This window comes from Aquarana catesbeiana, linkage group LG04, assembly GCF_042186555.1.
Source record: "Aquarana catesbeiana isolate 2022-GZ linkage group LG04, ASM4218655v1, whole genome shotgun sequence".
NCBI lineage: Eukaryota > Metazoa > Chordata > Amphibia > Anura > Ranidae > Aquarana > Aquarana catesbeiana.
Window position 1 is genome coordinate 313,848,505 of NC_133327.1, and position 21,769 is coordinate 313,870,273.

At 42.3% G+C, this 21,769-nt stretch overlaps 1 protein-coding gene across 5 annotated transcripts in view; it reads left to right on the forward strand.

Annotated features, from left to right (window-relative positions):
- MYO6 (myosin VI) overlaps nt 1–21,769 on the forward strand; it is a 402,734-nt gene that overhangs the window by 96,717 nt on the left and 284,248 nt on the right. For all 5 annotated transcript variants that reach the window (XM_073626829.1, XM_073626830.1, XM_073626831.1 and 2 more), the window contains exon 3: nt 7,026–7,095. In XM_073626829.1, coding sequence (XP_073482930.1) covers nt 7,026–7,095 — 70 coding nt within the window. The remainder of the gene's footprint in view (nt 1–7,025; nt 7,096–21,769) is intronic.

Sequence of the window (21,769 nt, forward strand, 5' to 3'; positions counted from 1 at the left end):
GAGGGCAGCCATGGTTGCATTTCAACATGACTCACCTTATGAGGGCAGCCATGGTTGCATTTCAATATGACTCACCTTATGAGGGCAGCCATGGTTGCATTTCAACATCACTCACCTTATGAGGGCAGCCATGGTTGCATTTCAACATCACTCACCTTATGAGGGCAGCCATGGTTGCATTTCAACATCACTCACCTTATGGGTGCAGCCATGGTTGCATTTCAACATCACTCACTTTATGAAGGTAGCCATGGTTGCATTTCAACATTATTATTATTATTATTATTATTATTATTATAATACAGGATTTATATAGCGCCAACAGTTTACGCAGTGCTTTACAATATAAAAAGCAGACAATACAGTTATAATACAAGAGGATTAAGAGGGCCCTGCTCAGAAGAGTTTACAATCTAATAGGGTGGGGCAGGTGGTACAAAAGGTTGTAACTGTGAGGAATGAACTGATGGAAGTGGTAAAAGATTAGTCTGGAGAAATCCTGGAGACGAGCATGGGAGGAGGAGACGAGAGAGCTTGAGAGTAGGAGGTCTTAAGAAGAGCGGAGAGCACGATTTGGGTGATATTTGGAGACAAGATTGGTGATGTAGCTTGGGGCAGAGTTGTGGATGTGAATATTAGTAGCTCAGTTTTAGAGAGATTTAGTTTAAGGAAGTGGTGTGACATCCGTGCTGTTATATCAGTTAGTAAGTTAGTAATGCGAGAGGAGACTGAAGGAGTGAGGTGAGGAGTAGACAGATTTGGGTGTCATCGGCGTATAAGTGGTATTGGAAGCCGTGGGCAGTTATCAAGGACCAAGGGAGGAGGTGTAGATAGAGAAGAGAAGGGGTCCAAGAACAGAACCTTGGGGGACCCCCACAGAAAGGGGCAGTGGAGAGGAGGAGACAGAGTTGTAGGTGACACTGAAGGAGTGCTGTGATAGATAGGCAGAGAACCAGGATAGAGCAGAATTTCGGAGGCCAAGGGAATGTAGTTTATTGAGAAGGAGCGGGTGATCAACAGTATCAAAGGCCGCAGAGAGATCAAGTAGTAGGAGTATGGAGTACTGGCTGTTGGTTTTAGCAGTTAGTAAATCATTAGTGAGTTTTAGTAAGGGCAGTTTCCGTGGAGTGCTGCGAGCAAAAGCCAGACTGTAAGGGGTCAAGAAGGTTATTTTCACTGAGGTAGGAGCCAAGATGGTTGTAGACTAAGCGTTCTAGAAGTTTAGAGGTGAATGGGAGCAATGAGATGGGTCTTAAGTTGTTCAGATTGGTGGGGTCCAGTGAGGGTTTTTAAGTATGGGAGTGATCTGCACATGTTTTAGAGGGGAGGGGAAGGTGCCACTAGAGAGGGAGAGATTGAAGATGTGAGTGAGGGAGCATAGGATAGAAGAAGAGGATGATGACCGTAGTAGTTGCGAGGGAACAGGCTCCAAGGGACAATTGGTTAGTTGGGCATCTGAGAAAAGTCAACATCACTCACCTTATGAGGGCAGCCATGGTTGTATTTCAAACATGTCTGCCCTTGTTCATAGAGATTACATTCAGGTTGATGGGATTAGTAGTTTACCAAAGAAAGATAAGATTCTTTCTGCTGTATGCTTAGTTTAACCACTTGCCGACCGCCGCACGCCGATGTACGTCCAAACTTTGGCGGCGGATATCGTTGTTATGGCAGCAGCTGGCTGCCATAACCCCAGTATCCCGTTTTTCGTGCGGCGGTCGGCTTTAAGATAAAAGTGGTCTCTGCAGCGGATTCGCCACAAGATCACTTTTATCGGTGGCGGGAGAGGGCCCCCCCCGCCACGATCCGGTGCCCTCCGCCGCTTACCGGAGCTGTCGGTAGCGGCGGAGGCGATCGTGTCCTTCTCCGTGCTGTGCCTGGAGACGAGTGAGGCTAAGATGGCGCCCACTCGTCTCCATGACACTGCTGGGAGGAAGCAACATCAAAACGTCACTTCCGCCCATACATCTTAAAGGCACATTTTTTTCAATGTGATTTTTTAAAAATAACTTTTTTTTTTTTTTTTTTTAATTGCATTTTAGTGTAAATATGCGATCTGAGGTCTTTTTGACCCCAGATCTCATATTTAAGAGGTCCTGTCATGCTTTTTTCTATTACAAGGGATGTTTACATTCCTTGTAATAGGAAAAAAAGTGACACAATTTTTTTTTTTTAAACTGTGTAAAAATAAATAAAATCATGTAAAATAATTAAACCCCCCCCCCCCCATCCCGACGAGCTCGGGCGAAGAAGCGAACGCATACGTGAGTAGTGCCCGCATATGAAAACGGTGGTCAAACAACACATATGAGGTATCGCCACGACCGGCACAGCGAGAGCAATAATTCTAGCCCTAGACCTCCTCTGTAACGCAAAACATGCAACCTGTAGAATTTTTTAAACGTCGCCTATGGAGATTTTTGAGGGTAAAAGTTTGATTTTGATGCCATTCCACGAGCGGGCGCAATTTTGAAGTGTGACATGTTGGGTATCAATTTACTTGACGTAACATTATATTTCACAATATAAAAAAAATTGGGCTAACTTTACTGTTGTCTTATTTTTTTTTATTCAAAAAAGTGTGCTTATAAGACCGCTGCGCAAATACGGTGCAAAAAAAAAATATTGCATTGACTGCCATTGGATTCTCTAGGGTGTTAGTAAAAAAACCATATATAATGTTTGGGGGTTCTAAGTAATTTTCTAGCAAAAAAAACTGTTTTAAACATGTAAACACCTAAAATCCAAAACGAGGCTAGTCCTTAAGTGGTTAAAGAAAGTGGCACGCTTACTACCTTTCTGACAAGATCAGCAGGTATTTTATGTGTGTGTTTATTATTCTCAACTAGGAAAATGAAAGCCAATGCAGCTAACACATACATCATCTATCAAACTGGTAGTATGGAGTAGTCCCCCCTTGGCTTCCCACTAAGTGTAGGCTTTCTACTGGGTTTTTGTACAGTTCATACATTTTAGTGAACTAAACACCAAAACTTCTATTTCAGTGTGTGTATATATATGTGTGTGTATATGTTCTAATAATTCATAATCCACTAATTCCTCTAGTATAGGCTCAGACAGGGGAGTTCTAGGCATGAGTCTATGTTCTGTGCCAGACTACTCATTCTACTATATCTTTGATATCTCACATTGCGCACGGTTTGCAGTCAGTATATGCCAACAGAAAATGATATTCCGTGCCGCCACACACCAGCTGCTTCTCACCCAGAAAACAATAACCTGAAACTTAGAAAGTAGATCATGTACGGGGCTCAATGAGGAAAGCAGCATTTCCAAATAATGTTATCACTACAAATGAAAGCAGAAATAGGTAATGCAGAGCACAGACAGAATACTGCAAGAAAAAATGGCTATCTGTATGCTCATTGTATTAAATCCTTGGATTTGAAAATGCTGCACAGGATAAGGGCATTAATATTGATTCTTGTTTCTAAGAATTGGAAAACGAAGAAGTTGGGGAACTCATTTTTTAACAGCCAGCTGGAATTCACATTTTTATTTATTTGATCTACTGAGCTGAATTGCTTTGGTCAGCACCTCAATTTTTTACCTTTTAATCAAAATGTACTAAGAAAGCAAAATTCTGTATGCATTGGGTAGTTTTATATGTGAGCATCAGAATGGTCTGTGTTGGTTCTTCTCTAAGCTGAATATTGGCCGTGGCTTCTGCCTATCTTGATGCTTTACTTTCTATTCTACAGAATGAATAACTTCTCACTGGTGCCCTAGTCTAGCCCCAACCTGTTGTGAGATAATATAGAATTGTGGACTAGCATAGCCTATGGACGGACTAGAATCCTGTCTTATCTCTCTGTGACATTGATATCAGACCTTGCATTCCAACGCTGCCCCCTATAATATTAAACTGCATGGTACTGTTAGAACTTTTAGCCCAACTGAAACTTAATGGGGATTTAAATGCTCAAGTTTTTTTTTTTTTTACCTTGATGCATTCTATGCATTAAGGTAAAAAACCTTCTGGGTGCAGCTCAGCTCACCTTAACCCCATTCGATGCAGAGATGTGCATGAAAACAGTGGTTCTCCTGAGTTTCTTTCTCCTCACTACCTCACACAGCGGCAGGAGCGAATGACAATCACAGCCAGTGAGCCAATGAGGAGAGAGTGGGGGGCGTAACTGAGCGATGTTCTGTGTGTGAATGGACACGGGGCACAGGTCAGGATCAAGCCTGCCTGACTGCTCCCTTAGCAAGAGGCTTGCTATTGGGGGCACTTGGCAGGGGGTTGGAACCAGGATTTCTAATAGGGGAACCAAAAAGAAGAGGAACGGGGTTGCTCTGTGCATAATCATTGCACAGAGCATGCAAGTATAACATGTTTGTTTTATTTAAAAAAAAAAAAATCTTTAGAATCACTTTAAGAAGAAAGCAACAAGGTACATTCCACAGTATGAATAAAGCTTGACGCTTACAGATATAACAAAAAACTATTGAATGTTACTCTGTGTTTGTGATCACGTTCTTAAAAGAGAAGTATGGGAATTCATTTTTTTTTTAAGAATGATACTTACCGAGGTGGATGCAGCATCGGTCTGATGCATCTGTCCCCCGCTGACTCTAACACTGAGAACCGAGTGATCAAACAACACTGATCACTCGGTTCTCACAGCTCCCTGAGCAGAGTGCTCTCTGCTCTGCTCCCCCCCCCGAGCTCAATGGAGTGCTGGGCTGTGGAGGAGGTGGGAGGCTCAGGCTCTCAGCAGCTCGCTTAGTGGCTGAGCCAGGTGCTGGTCCAAGCGTGGGGGCAGATCCTGACCATATAAGGTCGCGATCTTTCCCGAGCCTGGACCGGCTCTCTAACATCAGCTGACAGCGGGTTGAGCCTTCTGTCTGCTGAAAACAGGTCACAGGAGTGCAGAACAAACTGCGCTCCTGTGATCCACGGAAGAAGTACAGCCAAAGGAACTTTGGCTGTACTTCTTTAATGTATTAATTTAAGTCCAAGTTTAGTTACATTTGGCACTTACAGTTGGGACAGAAAGTATTCAGACCCCCTTAAATTTTGCACTCTTTGTTATATTGCAGCCATTTGCTAAAATCATTTAAGTTCATTTTTTTCCCTCATTAATGTACACAAAGCACCCCATATTGACAGAAAAACACAGAATTGTTGACATTTTTGCAGATTTATTAAAAAAGAAAAACTGCAATATCACATGGTCCTAAGTATTCAGACCCTTTGCTCAGTATTTAGTAGAAGCACCCTTTTGATCTAATACAGCCATGAGTCTTTTTGGGAAAGATGCAACAAGTTTTTCACACCTGGATTTGGGGATCCTCTGCCATTCCTCCTTGCAGATCCTCTCCAATTCTGTCAGGTTGGATGGTAAACGTTGGTGGACAGCCATTTTTAGGCCTCTCCAGAGATGCTCAATTGGGTTTAAGTCAGGGCTCTGGCTGGGCCTTTCAAGAACAGTCACGGAGTTGTTGTGAAGCCACTGCTTTGTTATTTTAGCTGTGTGCTTAGGGTCATTGTCTTGTTGGAAGGTCAACCTTCGGCCCAGTCTGAAGACCTGAGCACTCTGGAGAAAGTTTTCGTCCAGGATATCCCTGCACTTGGCCGCATTAATCTTTCCCTCAATTGCAACCAGTCGTCCTGTCCCTGCAGCTAAAAAACACCCCCACAGCATGATGCTGCCACCACCATGCTTCACTGTTGGGACTGTACTGGACAGGTGATGAGCAGTGCCTGGTTTTCTCCACACATACCGCTTAGAATTAAGGCCAAAATGTTCTATCTTGGTCTCATCAGACCAGAGAATCTTATTTCTCACCATCTTGGAGTCCTTCAGGTGTTTTTTTAGCTAACTCCATGCGGGCTTTCATGTGTCTTGCACTGAGGAGAGGCTTCCGTCGGGCCACTCTGCCATAAAGATCCGACTGGTCGAGGGCTGCAGTGATGGTTGACTTTCTACAACTTTCTCCCATCTCCAGACTGCATCTCTGGAGCTCAGCCACAGTGATCTTTGGGTTCTTCTTTACCTCTCTCACCAAGGCTCTTCTCCCCCGATAGCTCAGTTTGGCCGGATGGCCAGCTCTAGGAAGGGTTCTGGTCATCCCAAACGTCTTCCATTTAAGGATTATGGAGGCCACTGTGCTCTTAGGAACCTTAAGTGCAGCAGAATTTTTTTTGTAACCTTGGCCAGATCTGTGCCTTGCCACATTTCTGTCTCAATGAGAAGTGTCTGTTCTGCTGATGACTGCTGTCTTAGGTTGAAATCTTCAGCCCTTTTATACCCCCCCCCTTTTATACCCTTGCAGCAGTAATCTTTTGGGGCTGCGGGGTTAATACAGCCACTGGAGCTTTCATAGGAACTCATTAAGAGTGCTGACTATGCCTGCCTTTTCCACCCCCCCCTCCTTTATTCCTTTTATATTTATATAGAAGCTGTACTATAGCTTCCAGCAATGACAAATTCTCTATGAATGGATGATGGGTAGATGAACGAAAAGGCCGTCTCCTCTATTCATATCATCAAAACGGGGGTTTTCCATTGGTGGAAGCTATAATACAGCTGCAAATGGAGGAGAGGGGTGGAAAGGGTGGGCATAGTCAGCACTCTTGACGAGTGCTTGTGACAAGTCCATCGCCGATATGCATCCATCAACGTGTATCAATGCCAGCAGCACCAGAAGATTACAGCTGCCGGGGTATGGGGGAAACTGAGGAATGAGGATTTTGACTAATATAGCAGTGCCTGAATGTTGTGCCTTGTTATCACCAACTGGTCCCCATTTATTAGTAAGTCCAAGGCTTGAAATACATATGCACCGAAAATGGATGTCTGAAGCTTTCCTTATTTGAGAGAGAAATCAAGAAAGCAGCACACTAAGCATTAGCATAAGTCAGTTGATCAAATATCTAACATTCCGACCTTTATTGATGACTTACCTTTTATGATGTTGTGATCAAATAAGAATTATATTGTACAGCATTCATGTCAGTATCTAAATGTTTTCTGATTTTGTGCATATTTGTTTTACAGACGTTTTTGGCAGCTATAAATCAAGTGTTTCCTGCAGAAGAGGACACTGCAAAACATGTAGAAGATAACTGTGAGTGTAACTGTACAATGTAGATGCTGCTTATAATACTGTACTTTACAAAGTGGTAGAATATATCAGGTAGGGGACATATTTGGTGCATGTGTGTGTGATTGAACTATGCAAGGAATTCTTTCTATCCAGACCAATGTTAGGATCAGACTTCAAAATTATTAACATTTGTTCTTGTCTATGTCTATTCATTGATTATAAAGGTTAATGAGAAATGAAAGTTCAACTTTTGACTGGTGGGAACTCTGTCTGGATTTCCCCAGTTAAAAAAAAAAAAAATGATCAGAAGTCGAGCAAAGTTTCAAGCACTATGACCTACAGACTCTAATAAGGTTAAAGTGTTACTAAACCCACAACAGTAAAATCAGTCTGTATATGCAGTAAAACATGCTTGTTATATTCACTGTGGAAAAATGTGGTTAATCCTCTGCATTGTGTACAAACACTGTTTGATCCTGCCTTACCTGACCCCCCCCCCCCTCTTCTTCCACTGTGCCCGATCCATCTCCAGTGCCTTTGGAGTCACTCTGCACATGCTCAGTTTGGTGTGTATTGCTAGAGAGTTTTCTTTTTGGGAGGGTGCATGCGATCAGCACAGGGCCAATCAGCACTGCCCAAAAGGTCAGGGGCCCTGCAGCCTCATAGGACAGTCAGAGGAGAATGATAACTCCTCCTACAAGCTTTAACCAGTGCTCGGCCGAACACTGATACAAGTCACAAGACTATATACTGCTAATGAGAAAAAGTATTTAACAATTTATATTTACTGTGTACTGTGGGAGGCCAGATATAGTGAATGCGGGGTCCTAGGGTTAGTAACACTTTTAATGTCTGATCCCTGTATTTATTATTGGAAAGTGCCTTCCTGTTCATTTTTCAAGCAGCAAGTGATCTTTGAAGTTGAAGCTTTAAAGATATTTTAATTATTATTGTTAAGTGATATATAGTTGTGGCTAATTATTTAGATTTAAACTAAGGGTGGGTATTGTAACTTGAAGGTAAGGTTATATAAACTATGTCAGTCATTAAAGTACGGTATTTAATATTGAATAAATAAATAAAAAAAAAAATGTTTTTTATTCAGAATCTTCAATATGTCAGCATGGTCAGTGCACATAAATATTTGCACATTTAGTGGTCACATTACCTACCTACATTACCTATTGCCCAGACCAGCCTGCAATATGGCTTTATCAAGGTGCTGGACCTGTAGAAAGTGGGAATTAAGATTCAAAACATTGATAACAGTAAGGTTACTAAGCGTAATTGTGAGTACATTTGAAAAATCGATCTGGGCATTAGCTGTCTGGATGAGTGAAACTGCTGCCTCGAGGTCTGTTATTAGCAGTACACTTTTCAGTTCTACTACCTACCATTAAGATCAATTGAAACAAAAATCCATTATGTGAGTCACACCAGAGGGAAAAGACAAATGAGACTATTTCACTTGAGTGCCTACAGCTCTGTATGTGTCAGACATATGTCAGACATACTAATCTTGTGTAAAGGTGTTGTGTGGCTACACCGCATTTGGCTATCTGGTCTCTAGAGCTGTGTTTAGGAAATAAAAGAGTGCGCTCGATAGAAAATGTTCAGACCAATATTTCTTGGTTTACATATTTGTTAAATTGATGTTTAATTACTTCAGGTGTGCTTAATATTTTACATAGTTGTCCATATATTCCAACCAAATGCCAACATATTACACAATGTTCATATAGTACAGAGGGCTAGTAGCATCATTCTCTAAACTTAGAATAACTCCTTTTCTATTGAGAGGGGAAAAAAAAACTCTGGGTGATCAATGTGTACATTGCAGATATTTTACATTCTAGGAGATGGCTTCACTTTATTATAATGAAGAAATGGCTGTTTGCTTCACCAGACTGATCACATACTCATTCTGAAGTAGAGGGTCTGGTTCATTATTAATCAGCTGATGTACATTCTGTGTTCTAATGATGGAAGCTGCTGTGTCTGCATTCCTTTGGAAGTAATTGAACTTTGGGGAGTATCTCACCAAAACTTCCATTTCTATTGTAGGAGGTGCGCCTAAAATCTGACTTGTATCTTTGTGCAGACTTCTGGGAAAATCAATGAGCCAATCACACAAGTGGCAAAATTACATTTTTGGAGGCATTCTGTACACCAGCTCCATGTTGCCATATTGCATTGAATTTTACAGAAAGTTACAGCACTGCAGATTGTAGCAATGTCACCATTTTTCTAGGTAAATATATTTCTAAAGGTGTAATTGACAAGAATTTTTCACCACATGTCGGTAACAACCCATGCAATCCATACATACAAAGAAACCAAAACAAATATGTTCAGAAATGAAGTTATGTGTAATAAAATGGAATGACACAGGGAAAAAGTATTGAACACACTAACTGACATTTATTTAATACTTCGTACAAAATCTTGTGTTGGTAATGACAGCTTCAGGACTCCTCCTGTATGGAGAAACTAGTCTCATGCATTGCTCAGATGTGATTCTGGCCCATTCTTCCACACAAACAGTCTTCAAATCTAGAAGGTTCCGTGGGCCTCTTCTATTAGTTCTTTCCATAGATTTTCTATTGGATTGGCTGGGCCATTCTAGCAGCTTTATTTTCTTTCTTTGAAACCAATTGAGAGTTTCCTTGGCTTTGTGTTTGGGATCATTGTCTTGCTGTAATGTCCACCCTCGTTTCATCTTCATCATCCTGGTAGATGGCAGCAGATTTTTATCAAGAATGTCTTGGTACATGTTTCCATTCATCCCTCCTTCAATGACATGACGTTTGCCAGTACCATATGCTGAAAAACAGCCCCACACCATGATGTTCCCACCTCCAAACTTCATAGTAGTTATTGGGGTGTTTTTGGGGTGATGTGCAATGCCATTCGACCTCCAAACATGATGTGTGTGTATAATGGCATCCAAAGAGTTACGTTTTGGTCTCGTCTGACCAGACTATATTCACAGGCTTGTCTAAATGTTGTGCAGCAAACTTTAAATGAGCTTCAACATGCTTTTTCTTCAGCAATGGAGACTTACGTGGTGAGCGCGCATACAGACAATTGTGGTTGAGTGCGCTACTTATTTTCTTTGAAACAATTGTACCTGCTAATTCCAGGTCTTTCTGAAGCTCTCCCAAGTGGTCCTTGGCTCTTGGACAGCTCTTCTGATAATTCTTTTCACTCTGTGAAGAATCTTGCGAGGAACACCTGGTTTTGGCCGGTTTATAGTGAATTGATGTTCTTTCCACTTCCGGATTATGGCTCCAACAGTGCTCACTGGAACATTCAGAAGTTTAGAAATCTTTCTGTAACCAATGCCATCTGTATGTTTTGCAACAGTATGGCTGCGAAGGTCTTGAGAGAGCTCTTTGCTTTTTCCCATCGTGATCTTTCTGGTGTGACACCATGGTAATGCAAGTTGACTGATCAGTTGCATCAGTTGACTGAACTAGCTCATATTAATTTGCACTGACAAGGAGCAGGATTGCTTTCTAATTACTGATAGATTTCAGCTGGTGCCTTGGCTTTCCATGCCTTTTTGCACCTCCCTCTTTTCATGTGTTAAATACTTTTTCCATGTGTCATTCTATTTTATTACACATAACTTCATTTCTGAACTTATTTGTTTTGGTTTCTTTGTATGTATGGTTTGCATGGATTGTTACCGATGTGGTGAAAAGTTGTAAATAGCACCTTTAGAAAAATATTTTCCCCAAAAAATGGTGACGTGTTCACTACTTATTTTACCCATTGTGTGCGTATATGTGTGTGTATCTATTCATGTGACAACACTGAAGAAATGACACTTTGCTACAATGTAAAGTAGTAAGTGTACAGCTTGTAGAACAGTGTAAATTTGCTGTCCCCTCAAAATAACACAGCCATTCATGTCTAAACTGCTGGCAACAAAAGTGAGTACACACCTAAGTGAAAATGTCCAAATTGGGCCCAAAGTGTCAATATTTTGTGTGGCCACCATTATTTTCCAGCACTGCCTTTACCCTCTTGGGCATGGATTTCACCAGAGCTTCACAGGTTGCCACTGGAGTCCTCTTCCACTCCTCCATGGTGACATCACGGAGCTGGTGGATATTAGAGACCTTGCACTCCTCCACCTTCCATTTGAGGATGCCCCACAGATGCTCAATAGGGTTTAGGTCTGGAGACATGCTTGGCCAGTCCATCACCTTTACCCTCAGCTTCTTTAGCAAGGCAGTGGTCATCTTGGAGGTGTGTTTGGGGTCGTTATCATGTTGGAATACTGCCCTGCAGCCCAGTCTCTGAAGGAAGGGGATCATGCCCTTCTTCAGTATGTCACAGTACATGTTGGCATTCATGGTTCCCTCAATGAACTGTAGCTCCCTACTGCTGGCAGCACTCATGCAGCCCCAGACCAAGACACTTACACCACCATACTTGACTTCACAGACCACAGGACATGGTTCCAGTAATCCATATCCTATCTTCAACAAACTGTTTTGCCGGCTTTCTTGTGCATCATCTTTAGAAGAGGCTTCCTTCTGGGATGACAGCCATGTAGACCAATTTGATGCAGTGTGCGGCGTATGGTCTCTGACAGGCTGACCCCCCCACCCCTTCAACCTCTGCAGCAATGCTGGCAGCACTCATACGTCTATTTCCCAAAGACAACCTCTGGATATGACGCTGAGCATGTGCACTCAACTTCTTTGGTCGACCATGGTGAGGCCTGTTCTGAGTGGAACCTCTCCTGGTAAACCGCTGTATGGTCTTGGCCACCATGCTGCAGCTCTGTTTCAGGGTCTTGGCAATCTTCTTATAGCCTAGGCCATCTTTATGTAGCGCAACAATTCCTTTTTTTTCAGATCCTTAGAGAGTTCTTTGCTATGAGGTTAAAAATTAAGTGCAGCGCTATACAAACATAATTAATTAATACGCGTGTGTGTGTGTGTATGTATATATGTATGTGTGTGTGTGTGTGTGTGTGTGTGTATATGTATATATATATATATAGATATATATATATATATATATCTATATATATATATACATACATACACACCCCGTATATACTCGAGTATAAGTCGACCCGAATATAAGCCGAGGCACCTAATTTTACCACAAAAAACTGGGAAAACTTATTGACTCGAGTATAAGCCTAGGGTGAGAAATGCGCAGCTACTGTAAGTGGAAAATAGGGTCAACAATGCCCATTTGCATTCCTCACTGTGCCCATTTGCAGCTATAGGTCCCCCGAACTTCAAACTCTGTAGTTACGGGTTCCTAGATGCCTCCTAGCTGCAGCCAAAATTTGGGGTCTCTGGACCCAAAGGGTCCTGAAATGACATTGCTGCAGATGGACACAGTTGACCGACTTTGGGGCCACTTGGTACTAGGAACCCCAAATTTGGTGTGCAAATCCAGTATAAATAGCACTACAACATATCCAAAGCTGTCTTTCCTAGAGCCAAGTGGCCCCGAGATACAGGGCCCCAAAGTCGGTTCAGAAAATGTCAAGCACTTTTCTGTAGCAGAGAATGACATTTTCTGAACCAACTTTGGGGCCCCATATCTCTGGGCCACTTGGTGCTAGGAACCCAAGCTTTGGATATTTTGTAGTGCTATCACCTCAAAACTGGCTCTGCAGCCCCAGTAATCAGCGCTCCCCTGTCCTTTACACTGAGGCTCTCTTCCTTGGTTGCTTCCTAGTTCCTCATACGTAAGCCTTTCATGCTCCTCCTACTAGTTTCGTCACTCCTCGTGACTTCCTCGGGGAGATATGATTGGCTGACAGGTTACCTATTCTTTATATACAGATGATCAAGATAAAATTACCAGGAGCCGCTAAAAATACCCGGCAATGGGTACATCAACTGAACCTCTACATTAAAAAGCAAAACCCAGTTTGCATACAATTTATATGCAGACGATCTCCGCAATTTTATTATAGCCTCCCCCTGATTCTAGACTGCGGACATTTTCCCTTGGTCTGTGGTTATATATAAATATATTTATATATTATATTATGAGATATATATATATATATATATATATATATATATATTATATTCTGTATGTGGCGGCAACAGGTCCATTATCTGAATCGTTGCACTAAAATGTAAGACCCTGGTGTGATCATCTCCCCATTAACATTTGATGCCTTCAGGATATTAAATATAATGTAATATAAATCCTAAAATTAAAAAAATAATGTGAATTTTAAAATTAGAAAATAAAATCATAAAAATTGGCCAAAAAACAGTTGAGATCAAATTCCTTATTTAAACATCTGGGCACTAAAAACCTCATTCATATTCCCACCATGATTCTCTCTGGCTGAGTGTCCTTGATTACGTTACTACCCCTCCAATGTCTTTTATATTTTTCCAACCCCCAAATTTCATTCCTGATACCTGTGCCTGTTATGTTGTGTTCTCAAATGTTGATATATATTGTGTTCCTTTTTTATTCCTTTTTGTTATTTGGTATACATGTTCCTTAATTCTCACAGGCATAGCCCTCTTTGTCCTCCCTAGATAGATCATGCCACATGAGCATTCAAGGGCATACGCTACCCCCTCTGTATTGCATGATATGAAATCCCTAAGTGTATATTGTTTACCATTCTGTTTGTTAATAAAATTGACACTTTTGTTAATAATACTAGTGGCTACTTTACAGCTATAGCATCTACCACAGGCATAAAAACCTTTCCCATGAAACAAGGTTATTTTATTAACTGCTGGGGATTCCACTACATTTTTACCAGTCGATCCTTTAGATTGGTGGCTTTCTTGTATACAAACCTAGACCTGTCTGGGATGAGATCTTTAACTATATCATCATGTTTCAATATATCCCAATATTTTTCAATAATCCTTTCCACTTGTTTATACTGAGGGTTGTAATCCATGGTCATAACTAAAGGTTGTTGCCTATTCTCTTGTATTGATTTATCTTTTAATAATAGATTTCTTTCCACTTTTCCAACTTCACGTCTATTTCTTTGATCAGATCCTTTACTAATAAATTTACTGGCTATCTCCATAGATTGTTCCTCCTCATTTTCCTTTTTTTTTTTTTGTAAATTTTTGTTTATTAACATTTTAACAGCTCATACAATACAGTACAACGTGTACCAAAATCCCCCCCCCCCCCCCCACCCCAACCCTTACCCTTATGCAGCCTTTCACTATTTGCTAAATCTCTTGTACAGCCTTTGAATATTGCTTTCACTATGGCTAAATCACATTCCATGCTCATAAAACATTTCGTTTGCTAGAAATCGATGGTACACCCAATCATCACACAGTCAAATAATTATCTAATCCGGATTACATCATCATTTTACCCAATACATGGAGTGCTTGCTAAAGCACTCCCCCACTGTAGCAGATCAATTCAAAGTGTCCTTGTCATCCAGCCAACATTGCCATACTTTTTCGAATTTTTTTGGGCAACCCCTGCTTAAGTATGTTGCATTGTAAAAAGGTAATGCTTTATTGATTATGCCTTTCCAGTAAGACACTGTGGGCGGTTCAGGTTTTTTCAATACAGTAAAATAGTTTTACGTGCATAAAAAAGGGGGAGAGAGAGATCAGAGTTCTTTGCGCCCTCCGGGGCGCCAACTCTTCCACTAGACCAAGCAAACAGACTGCGACCGTAACAGGAATCGGTATCGAAAGTACCTTCTGTATAGTGCGTGATACCCCCTTCCAGAACTCCTTTATCGGCTGACACTGCCAAAATATGTGGTCAAAATCAGCATGGCTAACCGTGCATCGCCAGCATTTTGTTGCACCTGTACCATATATCCTAGCTATCCTTACAGGAGTATAATACACCCTGTGGAGTATTTTAAATTGAATGAGCCTATCCCTGGCCGACACCAGAGTCCGGAACGGGTGATCCCACATATCGTCCCAATCTTCCCCCCCAAAATCTGTTACTAATGCACTCCATGTGTCTTTACATTTGTTAAGCATTTTGGGTCTTTCCACAAATAGTTCTTTGTAAACTGTTGATAGCAGTTTTTGTAGGTCCTCAGCCCCCAGCATGTTCTCCAATGGGGATGTGCCCAGCTCTAGTGTGTCAGAACTGAACTGAGTAAGAAAAGCATGTCTCAACTGGAGGTACCTAAATAGATACCAGTTAGGAAGATTATATTTATCTTTAAGTTGGTCAAATGTGAGTAATTTACCCCCCCCACTATGTGCTTCAGTTGTTTAATGCCAACCCTGGCCCAAATCACCGGGTCAGGGATCGCACCAAAGTGTGTAAGTCTAGGGTTGAACCATAAGGGGGTGTCCTGTGACCAGCTCCCATCTTCAACTTTCATCAAAACTTGTGCCCTGTCCCATGCGCGCACAGTGACACTCATTGAGGTAGTCAGAAATGAGGAGGCTTGGGGTCCCCTGTAAACTAAGTAAGATAGGCTCTCATACGATCCCATGAGAGCTGCCTCTAATACTGTTGCTGAGTCCCCATCGTCCCTTATTAACCAGTGTCTAGCTATCACCATCTGTCCCGCTATAAAGTATTTGAAAAGATCTGGCAGCGCTAGTCCACCTTGACCCCATGGCTCCTGTAAAGTACGGAGACCGATTCTGGGGTGTGCAGCGGCCCATATGAAGGAGCTAAATAAACTGTTTACCCTCCTAAAAAAAGAACAGGGGATCCAAATTGGTGTGTTCCGCAGGAAGTACAAGAAAACTGGGAGAATCTTCATTTTACAATGGACAATGGAAGATGTTTCCAGGTATCAAGCTGCGATTTGACCTTGACCAATGCAGGGAGTAAATTTAGGGACATAAAATCACCAACCCTGGGCGATATACGTATGCCCAGGTACTTAAACTCCGTCACCCATGGAATGGGAACCCGTTTGGTTGCCGAGGCCTGGGTGTCTGCGTCAATAGCCATTGCACTGGATTTCTCCCAGTTAACCTGTAGTCCCGAAAAAATGGCAAATTTATCCAGTATTTCAAACACTGCCTCTAGTGACGGTCCTGCGTCTTTTAGAAAAAGTAACATGTAATCTGCATAGAGTGCAATGCATTCCCGTATACCTCCCACCTCCAATGCTCCCATGTCAGGAGATCTCCTCAGTGCTATAGCCAAAGGTTCTATCGCTAGGGCGAATAGAGATGGTGACAACGGGCACCCCTGGCGTGTGCCTCTACCCACTGTAAATTGGGAGGAGACCGAGGTGCCCAGCTTTATGACCGCTTTGGGATTACTATATAATAATGAGATCCAGGTCATAAACACGTCCCCAAACCCCATGTGGCGCAGTACCGCCAGCATATATTTCCAGTCCACAGAGTCGAACGCTTTGGCCATGTCGAGGGATACTACCGCCCTAGTCCCTGACTTGTCATGATCAATCTGCAAATGAGCAAACAGTCTGCGTAAGTTAGTGTCTGTCGATTTTTGGGGCATGAAACCGGTCTGGTCTATGTCTACTAAGGTAGTAATAACTTGGGACAGTCTTGTAGCTAAGACCTTTGTTAGAATTTTTAGATCCTGATTTAATAGTGCTATGGGTCTGTAGGAGGAGCAAGTCAAAAGGTCCTTGCCTGGTTTTGGCAATAGAATCACCTGTGCTTCTAAGAATGAGTCTGGGAGGCATTTATGTTTAAGACAATGATGAAACGGAGCTCTCAGTCTGGGAACCATGTCCTCTATATGTAGTCTATACCACTCAATACAAAAACCATCTGGTCCGGGTGATTTATGGGGAGGGAAGGCCCTGATAGCCGTTTCAATTTCTTTTTCAGTTCTGTCAGCTTCTAAAAAGTCCCTATCTGTCTCGGTCAGTACCGGCACATTCAGGGACGTCAATAATGCATCCAATTATTGATTATCATAGACTGGTATAGGAGCATACAAGGCCTTGTAGTACTCCACAAACGTATCCATAATATCAGTTGGGTTTGTGAGAATGTCTCCCCGGTCATTTTTAATACATGGTATGTTTGTTTGTATCCTCTGTTCTGCCACTAACATTGCCAACAACTTTCCATTCTTATCTTCCTGCTCAAAAATGGATTCAGCTCTTTTTGCCCTGGATGTATGTGTTAATTCGGTAAAGTGAAGTGCCTGCACGCGTCTTGCTTCTAGCAGCTCTTTATATGTTATATCAGACTGATCATTTGCGTGAGCAAGTTCACAGACCCTTTCTTTTTCCTGTAGTTCCTGTTCTTTTTTATTATGAGACCTGCGTGCCTGCTTAATGGCCGAGATATAATGTCCACGCATACAAGCCTTGAACGCATCCCATACTGTGGTGGGATCCGCCGAGCCTATATTATCTTTCCAGTAGTCAGCGAACTGTGGCGCCACATGGGAGGACACCTCTTCCACCTCCAGCCAGCCGGGGTTTAACCTCCATGCCCCCCCTAAGAGCCGAGGGAATACTAATATGCACTGATAGTGGCGTGTGATCAGAAATGCCCCCAGCCATGTAACTAGCTCCTCCCACTAATTGTAACATTGGCGCGTTAGCTAATGCCAAATCTATCCTCGAGGAGTACCTGTGTGTTTTTGATAGGTGTGAATAGCTTTTTGTGGTGGGGTTTTTCCATCGCCATAATTCTGTCAGGGAGGCCGCAGCCGCCCAGGCAGAAAGGTCGGCAGATGCCACCCTAGCTACATTCGATGAGTCTAGAGCGGCAGAGAGTATGGCATTGAAATCTCCTGCTATAATAAGAGGAAGATGCATGTAAGGGGCTAATTTTCCAAGGAGATCATAGAGAACCTGTACCTGAAAAGGAGGGGGTATATAGACATTAACTAAGACCATCTTGCATGTACTAATGTCAGCTATAACTATCAGGAACCTGCCGCCCGGGTCTGAGATGACATGGTGTATGGTGCACGGTACCGCCTTGCTAATTAAGATTGACACTCCCCTAGCATAGGTGGAGTATGTTGCGTGCATCGCCCTCTGTATCCAGGTTCTACGCAATGCCAGTACCCTGCTCCCATCCAGATGTGTCTCCTGTAAAAACACCACGTGCGGTGTGATCGTCTTTAATTATTGAAACATTAAGGCTCTGCGAAATTTGTTGTTTAGGCCTCGGACATTCCAAGATATCACATTAACCTTTGATCCTGCCATATTCACATTTTAACTCAACATATATAGTGTACCTGTATCAAAGAGAAGAAACAAAGTATATTATGCAAATCATATGTGTACCACACCATTTGTATAACGAAGGGTCTAAAGTGAAAGGCTGCACCTGCTAGGTAGAAACATCCCAAAACCCCATTAACTCCCTGCTGCTGTGTAGCAAACCAAAACAAAAAGTACACGCAGCTTTTTCCCAAAACTTGTCCAAAAAAAGTCCTGGAAGGCATGACCATAGAAAAAATTAAAATAATACAATAGAAAAAGGAAAAAAAATGCAAAAAAAACCACAAAAAAACTATTCTAATGTCCATCTTTCTGTAGACGGTGTCCGTGTTTGTAGGGCTCCATGGCTCCGCAAGGATATCCGTCAGTTGTTCACATGGATACATTGTTGGTTAGCGCCCCTTCCCTACCACCATGAAAGGTAAATGTTCCCAGAAAAAAGGGAGGGGGTTATACATGGCGCAAACAGAGGCCAGATTGGAAAGTCCTGCACTTTACAAAAAACCCCAGAACAGTATTAACCAGTGATAGTGAGTAATATGCTAGGTTAATCAAACCGCCACGGAACCAGAACAGATGAGCCTTGGGACATGAACAGCAGCCAGGATTGCAGACTGGGAAGAAGGCTCAAGAATTACTGTAATGATAGTAACCAGTTGTTGGCCTCGTCGGGGGATTCAAAAAACTTCACTGAACCGCCATGCTGAACTCGTAGGCGGCTTGGGTAGAGCATTGAATATTTAATATCACGTTCCCGAAGTCGTCTTCTAATATCGGTGAAAGTTTTGCGACGTCTTTGTAGGTCTGCAGAGAAGTCAGGATAGAGATGCACCACTGTGTGCTCAAAAGGAAGGGTGGGATGTTTACGGCCTCATGGAGGATGCGGTCGCGGTCTCTGAAATTGAGGAATCTCACCAAAAAGGGCCTTGGGGGAGTTCCAGGGATGCTCCGGCCCGTCGGGACTCTATGGGCCCTTTCTACCACATAAGTCGGGGTGACCTCAGTCAAGTTAAGAAGTTTCCGCAAATTCAGCTGGGTGGTCCCCCTCCGCCCCCTCCAGGAGACCCAGGACCCTCACATTATTTCTCCGAAGACGATTTTCGGCGTCGTCCGATTTGGCCACCACCTCCTCATTTTCCTTAGTACAATTTCTCTTAATCCTGAGAAATTGACCTCTGGGTACATTCACCAACTAAGGTCTGTGGGGACAGCTGTTTTGAGGTATATAGGAGTTTCTGTCCATTGTTTTAAAATATGTTTTTGTTATTACATTGTTGTTCTCATTGGCAATTATTAGATCCAAAAAGTGGATTTTTTTCATGGCTAAATTCTCATGAAAGTGTGATATTTTTACTATTATTATTCATACCCGACACAAATGTATTCAAGTGTTCCTCATTACCATCCCAGAAAATAATTGGGGCATCTATAAATCTGTTATATAATGTCAGCTGATAAGGTGGATTATATAGTAACTCCTCCTCTTCCCATTTGGATATGTATAGGTTAGCTATGCTTGGGGCAAATCTGGCCCCCATAACAACCCCCTTAATTTGTAAATAATATTGATTCTGGTACCATAAAATAGTTGTGCTCTAAACAAAAATCAAGGAAATCTACTATAAACATTTTATGCTGTCTGTCGAAATCCTTGTTTTTAATCAGGGCCCATCTTGATGCATTAATGGCACCTTTGTGATTAATATTAGTGTAAAGGGATGCCCGGCGCCCACAGTTGAAATGCCGGCGCCGACGAGCGGAGGGGGGGGGACGAGCGGGGCTTCGATCCCCCGCATCGCTGGACCCAGGGACAGGTGAGTGCCCAATTAAAAGTCAGCAGCTGCAGTATTTGTAGCTGCTGACTTTTAATTTTTTTTTTTTGACGGCCCCCCTGGGTGGAACTCCTCTTTAAAAACAATGTTTAAGTATATCTAAAGTCAAAATGTTTTTCTAAAATTTTTAAATTTCCCTTTTATTTCTGTCCTGGTGGCAACCCAAATTTGGGGATTTTCTGTCACTTTTTAATGGAGACTGTCATCATTAGGACAATTTAAGATGGTGAATCTCGCCATTAGAGCAACAATGGCAATAAAAAACGAAAATTGTAAACATACAAGGATATGCACAAAACCATAAGATGAAAGAGTCCAAAATGATTTTAATTCTTCACATTTGACCATGGAAAAAGCCAATTTCTTTTGGAGGCACAACATTCCCCTTCATCAGGGCTACAAAATAGACACACAAAAAATTAAATCTTAGGTCGTATGAACATATATGGAATTGAAATACAAAATTAAAAAGACAAATGTTTACCATTCCATATTGAGCCATACAAAACATTTGTGGATCAGCAAATAAAAGATAAAGTGAAATTTCATAACAAAGACCACAATACTATTCCTATTTATTACTGTTAAGCAAAACGTATTTATATCATGACCTTGTAAATAGCTTGCTTAAAGTGGTTGTAAAGTCTTGTTGTTTTTTTTTTTTGTTTTCTATTAAATCAACAAACACGTTATACTTACCTGCTCTGTGCAGTGGTTTTGTGCAGCCCGGATCCTCCTCTTCTTGGGTCCCTGGCTGGAGCTCCTGGCTCCTCCCCCCTGTTGATCCTGGCTTGCTATGGGGGGCACTCAAGCCAAATTGCAGCTCTGTGTATCCACTCAGACACGGAGCAGCAGTTTGACCCGTCCCCTCTCTCTCCTGATTGGCTAACTGAGTTTGAGTGACACCTGCAGCACCCAATGGTGCCACTGCTGTCGCAGCCAATAATGGGGGAGCGTCCCGGATGGCAAAGGCACTCGTGGACATCGCTGGATAGAGATGGGGCCCAGTATTAGGGGGGCTGCTGCACACAGAAGGCTTTTTATCTTAATGTATAGAACCACTTTAATTTCAACACCAACATAAGAGTTCAGTATATAAACATAATAGTATAAAATGTGTAAGACCTGTTATGACTTTCCTCCTCTTCGATCCGCCAGGGATTAATAAATAAATGCCCCTGCTGAACTTTTGTGACATTTGCGGCCATTCATCTTCATTTCTGGTATGGTTCAGGAAAGGGGAGGGGCGCTCGCTTGTCCTTTTCCTTTTCTGACCTGCCGGGCTACATGCTTGGATTAGGGTATGGTATGGATTGGGGGGACCCCACGCTGTGTTTTTCACAAATTTGGTAGCCGCCTATTTTTTTTTTTTTCTTACATCAGTTGTTAAGGACGTGGCAGCTGGCTCCTCCGCCTGCTCCTTAGTAACCAGCTATATATGGAATTTTTAAATGGGGGGGGGGGGAGACGCAAAATGCATCAAAAACGCAATTGCGTTTCTGGTGCCACTTTATTGAAGTCTTTTACATGCAAATCGCAATCTGCTGGGGGAAAAAAGTCCCCAACCCTTTCCAAAGATGCACAGGCTGAGAAACGCATAGATGTGAACGTGTACCATAAGTAACCATGGTAAATGGACTGTAGTGCGTTTCTGCAAAATGCATCAGAAAGCGCATAGGTGTGAACATAGGGTCAAAGGGTGGATCAGATAAAACGT